Consider the following 8,872-nt stretch of genomic DNA (forward strand, 5'->3'; position numbering starts at 1 on the left):
TATAAAAAAACCATTGATCATTGAAATGTGTAATTATATAAATATTTTTCTTTTTCGCAATATTTGTGAACATAATGAAATATATGGAGATAACAAATATTATTCAAGCTAAAAGTCCAATTAACAATACAAAATTGGAGCAGAGCGGACCTCCAAAAATATCAGAGGTGGGATCAGGTGCCATGGAGAACGGACCCGCATTACCCGCCTTGTGCTCCTTTGACAGATCTACAAAATATTTAATCAAAACTTTGTGCCATTTTAACAATTATATTTTTTTAAAAATCGTTTGAACGATTTAAGAAAACGTTTGTACGATTTAATAAATCGTTTGTACAATTTAATAAATCGTGTGTACAATTTAATAAATGGTTTACAATTTAATAAATCGTGTGTGATTTAATAAATCGTTTGTACAATTTGATAACAGATTTAATAAATTGCTGATGAATTTAATTATCTATTAGAATGTAAAACCTTTGTACAATTTAAAAAATTAAATGGGTTATTATTATTCACACAAACAATTTTTTATCAAACAATTTTTTATGGAACGTTTTGTCAACGTAAAAACGAGAAAATGTTCAAACATTTATAAAAATGTACAAACTATTTTAAAATATCGTATAAAAATTTAATAAATTGTACTCAATTTGATATATTTACACACGATTTAACAAACAAATTGTACAAACGATTTATTAAATATGTTACCTTTTTGTTATATAAAATTTATTAAATCGTACAAAGTTTGTATATATTTTGTATATACGATTTATCAAATTGTACAAACGATTTATTAAATTGTACAAACGATTTATTAAACTTGAACCTTGTCATAATCGTGAAATAACCGAAAAAATCTGTCGACAATTCAGTATTGCATGTAATGACCTGATAATCTGTATGAAAAAAAAACGTCAGTAAGCATTTGACTTATTCTATTAATTTTAATTTGCTGACAAGGTCATTATATCGACCATAGAACTTACGAAATGATGACTTTAAACGAGACTGCTGATATTCTTGGTTCGTTAAGTTGTTTGTCAATAGTTTACTTCGTTTTAGAATTTTTTTTTATACGTAGAACATGCTCTCGCGTATTGAATCAACTGAGAGATATAACCATGTATGCAGGTGATGAAGGTATATTGCTGCATTAAGTAAGGGAAGGTGACGATTGAAAAGTTGAATCCAATACATTAATCATAGAGCTGCTTTGTTATTAGATTACCATTAATGTCTTTTTCAGGTCAAATATCTAGATATGAAACAGATGTGCCAGATTTTGTGGTATCTTTGTTATCAAGTCACAGGGATACAATGTTTATCGTATCTATATCAACAAAAGTGTGGAAATAACCATTGTTAATTGACAATACGTCGTCGATATACAGTGTATTCATATGTCAAATTGAAGGCCACAGCAAGTACGTATTTTCACATAAATAGATGTTGCACAAATTTTGCTTCATAGGAATACACAAATACATGTAGGTCGGCTAATAACAGCTAGGGGGACAGTTATTCATTTATGTGATGCAATCTGTAAAATCAAAGTCAAGGTCAATTTAATAATAAAAGGGTTTCTATTTTTCATGATTAATTTTGCATATTCAACATACATTCCATGCAAGAAAAAAAAACAGAATACAATACATATCATTTAAATGTACAAACTCATTAAAAGAAAATTTTTGCTCAGATGTAGCTAGGCAGCATCAAATGGGAACCTTCCGACAGTAATGCTATCTGATTACTGTCAAGAAATAGAACATTGCTATACTTAAAGAGAAAAATGAGGTTATTATTTAAGTTTATACGCTATTGTGATTACTTGTGTGCAAGAAGTTGCCGCTTATCACTAAAACTGAATTGTGTACTGCAAGTCAAGCAAAAAATAATGAAGGTTTAGTCAAAATGACACTCTTAAACTTTTGTTATCAATCGAATCCAGGAAAGACATGAATGATTAAAACCAAACGTTTGTCTTTTAAATTCAAGATAAAAAGGAAATCAATACAGTAATTCAGTATCCAACAAAAGCCACTTTTTTCAGTTTAATTTCCATTTATATTGATGCAACCAAAATGATCAGTTACATAAGAGCGTATGCATTAAAACTCTTTAATAAAGAAATAAATCAAAAAATCTAAGCCAAGTCTCCCTTTTCTGTCTCGGAAATCTTGTCATACATCATATCTAACCAAGGAATAACAAATATGTCAGAGGTCTGCCATTTAATGAAGTAGCTGATATACAAAGAAACGGTGCCATCAGAAGTTATGTGGTATCAAATACTGGGATTGTTTCTATTTGATGGGGCTTTGTTTTTCAGAGTAATTTTTCACTCTCTGACAGAAGATTCTATCGTATGTTATTAAGACCTGGCATCAGTGATTGATAACCCTTAGTTTTTTCATCGTAGCCTGCATTGGGAGAAAGCATCAAGTTTAGTATTTGTATTGTTCTTACTGCAACAAGGAAATGTATTTCAAATACGATTTGATTCTGTAATTAAGATATCTAAAACCTTATAATGTTTTGAATATATACTCAGACAAAATTGGTGGGGTTAAAAATAAATGTGATGGACATCACTCTCCAGGCAATACACAGGAAGACTGCTTTCCAAAAATTTCCTTGGATCCGCCTTTTTAAGAGATCTTACAACTTTAAAACAATAAACCCTTTTTTTTTTAAATTTAATTTCTGCTATATTAAAAAATATTTTTTAAAACGTGTATAGTTGCTTGAAATAAAACATCATGAAAATTGTTTTGTCAAAATTATAAATTTATTTTTTCAATTCGAAATATTTTGCCTTTACCTATTACTAGTAAGTCCAAACATGTAATGAAACATATGGACATAACGAACAGTATTCGAGATCAAAAGTCCATAGAACAATACAAAATAGGAGCAGGGCAATCACGAACCTCCAAAACATCGGAGGTGGGATCAGATGCCATGGAGGAGTGAGCTCCCGCCGTGTGCTTATTATCATGATCGGGAAATAACAGAAGAATCCATCGTCAATTCAGTGTCTAAATAATGGACTAACAATTAGTATGAAAAACGTCAGTCAGCATTTGGCTCTATCAGGGCTAGAAAAAATGAGGTAATGTTTTGAACCATAATAAAAGAGTACATGTATAAAATATTTAAGCCCGATACGTTACGTTTCAATACATTGATATTTTTTACCTGAAATTCATTAGATGCATTCAAGTCTATCTTTAACGACGTTTTGTGCATTTCATTTTGAACACCTATAAGCTTACTCTGATGGATGTAATATATATTTCTGCTTTTCTGGGTTGTTATCCTTCATGGTCATTTAAAGGTTCCTTTGCCACAAGAGACTCCTAAACTCAACTGTATTTATTCATCGAATTGATTACAAATGAGACCACATGCTTTTGTTTGCCGCATCATTCATGAACCTTTTATTAAAAGGCGATTTCTATTTGAACCGCAAATAAGGCCGCTGGACATTCGATTGGGCAAATATGTATTTCACAACATCTATGGGCATTACATGATTTTACAAGTTTACAAACAATACCAAATGTTAATACATCAATAACTAAATAAAAACGTATCCAAACAACCGTTATAGATGATTTGAAAACTACTTGTTTTTTCCTGTGTTTATTTTTTGCCAGCAGGTATTTACAGTAGAAAGCATTGTCTAGTTATATTTTCTTCATCAAACAACAGAATAATTTAGTGATAATATTTTCACATCACAGTACAAAAATATACAAAATACAAGTAAATGATCATAATTTTTCTAAATGAGCACAATCAATAAATAAGTATTACACTATGACGCTCTATAACAATCTAAACCCAGAATATGCATACATAGATATTTGTGATTGTCAGGAGAGAGAGAGAGTCTTTCAATTCTTAGATTTTGTGCTTTAAAAATGTTTCTTAGAAAAATGTACTAAACAATGTCAATATCTATTTTTTAAAGGCAGTTGATAGTGATAACTCGAGAATTTTAAACAAAATCTTAATTCATGAAACAATTATATATTAATTAAATGGATATCATTAGTTTACAAAGAAATCAAGAATTGATTAATTTTTCTTCAACAAAAAGCAGACGCTTGAACTCTCACTTGTTTCTAATGAGTTTTAGGTTTTATTGTTTGTACATAAAGTTTCAATATAATATAGGAGAAACCTTTCTTGTTTGGATTTCATATATTGAAATTGAGACTTCTCTCCTTGAGCAATGTTGATGAATTACGTTGTTTTCATAAATGTCTTTAGTATTTTAACATTTAATAGATAACATGCGAGTTTTCTAGAGAGTGGAAAGAGAGTAACGAAATATATATTTTTTTCCTTTTGAAAATAGTCATATTTATGGATTTGCCGTTGAATCCACTCTGTTATACACGTCACGTCTAGAACTGTGACATTCCCTCCTCAATATAACGTATTTCCCACTTCTTAATATGCTTTAATATCTCGAGAGAGAATCAGTTCCTAGTTGGGCCATGTACAGGTCATCGAGCCTCCAGGATTTGATGCAGAGTGACACTTGATGAAGGAGAACATGGATTCTCCCTAAAAGCCCGGGATAAGTATGTCTTTTAACAGTTTTTTTTTTACTGTAATGCGAATAAATGAGGTACATTGCTGACTTTTACATTTTGAATTCTTCATACATTGGTTATTTGTTGATTTTTTTCCCGTTAGGTAATAAAATGAATCAGATCAGGAAAGACATAAAAACAAGAATGTTTGGACTTATGACATTTTTTTTCAATAATTACGAATACATACAATAGTTAATTATCATTAAAAAGGCCATTCATCGTTAATACCTCATCAAAATTGATTTCCTAGTCTCTCCGGATATCTTATTTGTGTCTTATTGAATAGCTTCTTTAAAAAGCTCGCCAAATTTATATCTGGTAATAATACGTGATTGTTAGCTGTAGTACAATACTATCTAGCTGTGAACCCTAATTACTTGCGTATTTCCATGTTAAAGAAAACGAAAGGATGACCAATAACTCTGTTGCATACAATCTAGATAATGTTTAAAACCATGCCTATCGACCATCATCTAAACGAATATAGAAGAATTTCTTAGTAACAATTACTCTTACTATTCTTCTTCTATTAAAAGAAAATAAGGTACATAAAGGTTTTAGTGTCAACTGAATAATTTTTTGCTTTTAAAAGTAATAAAAACATCACTTTTTTTATTTGGAAGTTTTCAGTCGGTTAACAATGATTTTATGAGAAATGTATAACAATATGATTAGACAAATAGAATTTCTACTACGGTTACTTGTCATTTCTTTTGTTTTAAAGATACAGATCGCTACTACTGTATAACATAACCAACAAAATGCTAAATCATAATATTTGATTTTCTATCATAAACAATTTACCATCGAGTGCAAAAGCAAAACATAATTTCATTAAAAATTTCCAGCATAGTTATTTATATAAATGATTTTCTATTATTTCGTAAGATGTACATTAAAAAGATAATAATTATATGAAAATAACCAATAAAACAAATATTGTGCTTTTATTATCACGGATTTCTCTGAAGAGGAAAATAAAATCTTCATCATCCATTCTTTTTATATTCAGATATCTCTACAACGTTTGTTTTATTGTCTTCTTGGTGCATTTTCCCATTTTCCTGTGGTACGGCCGTGTAGTGGGAACATTCTCTTTGCAGAGGCATAGGTTTGCATGTAAATATTCTTTTGAAGGTTTCCCTAAACTGTCGGCTCATTGCACAGTAAATGAGAAAGTTAAGAGGATAAGACACCAGGATAGCTGTATTAGACACGGCTGTCATAAGTAAAAAGTTACTGGTTTCAGATATGTGAATATCAAGCGTATTTTGTATGCTGAACAATATCATAATAACGCCAAGGGGCAGTTCAACGAGCAGAAATAATCCCAAAACAGCCACCAGCATCAGAGTCGTGCAGTTGCTGTCAGCCAGTTTCTTAGATTCATTTTTCTTATTTTGTCGCAACAAGAGTCTACGTCTTAGCTGGGCTTGACGCATGGTCCGGATAAGAAGAGCATTTAAAATCAACAGAAGGGAACAGGGAATGAAGTGGATAAAAATGACTCGAAATCCAAATATAAGATTAAAGTACAAGTCCAAGTCTTCTTGCACAAATGGTCTGTATGGAAACAGACAAGTTGTAATTGTTTTATTTGGAGATCTCTTTGAAGGTATCGAGTGTGGAATAGATTCTGACTCAATGAAACGTGTTGTTTGTGTTAAAGTGGCCACAACATATATGCCAACTGTGGCTCTGATGACATTAGGAACGGTGCAGACTTTTCGGGCGACATCAGTGTGGCAGACATAAATATATCTTAAAATGGCTAAGAAAACGGTCAGCCATATTGAAGCAGTATGAAATATCATTGGCAGATATTCGGTAAATAGTTTGTACACATAACACCAATCGTATGGAGGATATTCGACGTAATTTCCAAGCGTAAAGAAATAAAAGTACATTGGAAGAGGAAAAAGTCCCGTAAGCATATCTGCCAGGGCCATAGCCGCTAATATGATATTAGTCGGTGACCGCATGTGTTTCCGAAGAAGAACAAGCATGACAAGAATGTTGGTAACGATAGTTACTAAAATAAAAATAATAGACACAATCCCATTGATAGGCACTATGTAAGATTGTCCAGGATTCATAATTGGTAAAATATCCTCGTATCCCATGCCGTTACCTGGAGTACTGGCGTTATTGCCATTTGATCTGTTAAACATTTTCTCTGTATGGTCGTATGCAACGAGGGCCGTGAAATTATTTGAAATTTCAAACTTTGCTGACGTCATCATGAAATCAACGTAAATCAGGATGTAGAAGTTTCCATTTTTTCACATTTTTTTATTTTTAATTTAATCGCTCGAACTATGTCCATAAGAGTGACCGCATGCTCCACAATTTTAATTCTTAACAGTCATAATAGATTATTGGATAATATGAATTCAATTTTCAAAGTCAATGTTGAACCGAATGAACAAATAAAAAAAAATAATTACACCTTACCTAAGGATCTTGTAATTTATCTCCAGAGAAAGTACAAGGAATAAATTTATTTTACGCTCACACTTGTCAAGAACTACCTCTGTTCCCGAAATGAGATCTTTTCCTTTTGAAACAGATAGTCCCTTTGATTTCAAAGACCATGGCTACAAGAGGTTTGTCTGGGATGAGGTTCCGTGAGGTTTGGTGCATAATTGTCCATTGTCCGACGATTACAATGACAAAAGTAAAAACGGAGACTCCTATTGATTGTGTGGCCGCTTTTATGTCGTCATTAAATACTTGAATCTGGTGCGATACTTATCATTGCTATTTTCCGATACAATCTCGGCTTCTTTAACAATGCAGGCAATTGTGTTTTTGTGAGCAAAATTTTTATTTCTAAAAAGCCTCCAATTCAATTCACAGTTTACTGTTCCGATGATGAAGTTGTGTTTAATTATTGGCCCCTGATCGATGTCTTTTGGAATATGTCCCGACCGGCAATTAGTTCCAACCTCAGCCTATGCACCGATCCATACTTGTCAAATCTCTCCCGCGGTTTAAAGGTTATTATTTCACTGTAGCATCTCGAACCATGCTATTAAACTTTTACAATAAAAACACCGCTACTTCATCCTTCGTAATATGCACAATTAACATGTCACTTTATCAGCTAATGGATGGTTAAAAAGCTTTTATATACAATAAATATTAGTTGATTCGGCACTTAATCCAAATGTCTTGTCTAAATAGGAATATAAGGTGAATACTCTGGACATATAAATGCAGGAAAGCCTGGAAAAGAGGAAAAGAAAGTACAACTATGGTTATTCACAGACGAACACATTAACGACATTCATTTTCTCGTATATCAAAAGCATTAGATGTCCGCACAGGTAAATATAAATTGATGAAGCTTTTAATTTTCATCCTTGGTCCGAAAAGAGAAAGAGAGAGAAAAAAGAAAAATCGATGCACTCCCATAGTATTTAATTATGTCTGCACTTATAATCCTTCTGGGTACTCCTACTCAACGCTCCAATTTTTTAATGAAATATGTTTTTCATAAATAGCAAGATTACATTATGAAAATATAGGCATAAGTAATATAAATGCATACTGTATATTCACATAGGAAGGTAGAATTTATTTTAAATCCCAGAGCTTAAAAAATGTAGATTTATCTCCTGCCGCGTCTGATTCACTTTAAGATATAGATCGTCTTTATTGCGCTATATACGTGGGAGCAAACATGCCACGTTATTTAGAGAAAATTATTTGCAAGAGTATATTTTATTTATTTCCCTACTTTTATAACTAGAATTGATATTGACACTAATTAATGACCAATAAAATAAAATGTAATGAAAACGGCTTTAAAATGATTTAACAGAAAGAAATAAAGATATGATCTGCGCTTTGCAAAAACAATGGAACGTATATGTATGAGGAAAGTAAAATTTGACGTCTGATTTTCAAACAATAGAAAGAACGCAGCATTTGTACACCTCCTTAATATCTTGGAAAGTTATGAAAGTAATATGTTCTATTGGGCGCCTGCATGCATAATTATACTATTTGCTACTATACTATTATACTATTTGCTTATTACTTCAAAAATTCATTTATTTTATTTATTTTGACAGAAAAACAAATTACTTGGTATTGAAATAAAAAAAAATTAAAACTCCAGATATCCTGTGATGAAGGAAAAGAAATTAATTAAATATAGATCTCCGCAACGGCTATAATTGTATATATAATTATCAATGAAAATGATTGAAATAAACTGATAAAACTTCAAAATCCAACAAAGACAA

The 8,872-nt window shown here is 31.4% G+C and overlaps 1 protein-coding gene across 1 annotated transcript; it reads right to left on the minus strand.

The window, feature by feature from the left end:
- Positions 1-3,175: 3,175 nt before the first annotated feature.
- On the minus strand, positions 3,176-7,791 carry LOC134279163 (sex peptide receptor-like). Its single transcript, XM_062761520.1, has one exon. The coding sequence runs from the start codon at positions 6,860-6,862 to the stop codon at positions 5,609-5,611; it is 1,254 nt and encodes a 417-aa protein (XP_062617504.1). The 5' UTR covers positions 6,863-7,791; the 3' UTR covers positions 3,176-5,608.
- Positions 7,792-8,872: the final 1,081 nt, after the last annotated feature.

Source organism: Saccostrea cucullata, unplaced genomic scaffold (genome assembly GCF_032062105.1).
Source record: "Saccostrea cucullata isolate Sc308-1 unplaced genomic scaffold, CSIRO_AGI_Scuc_v1 ctg15104, whole genome shotgun sequence".
Taxonomy (NCBI): domain Eukaryota; kingdom Metazoa; phylum Mollusca; class Bivalvia; order Ostreida; family Ostreidae; genus Saccostrea; species Saccostrea cuccullata.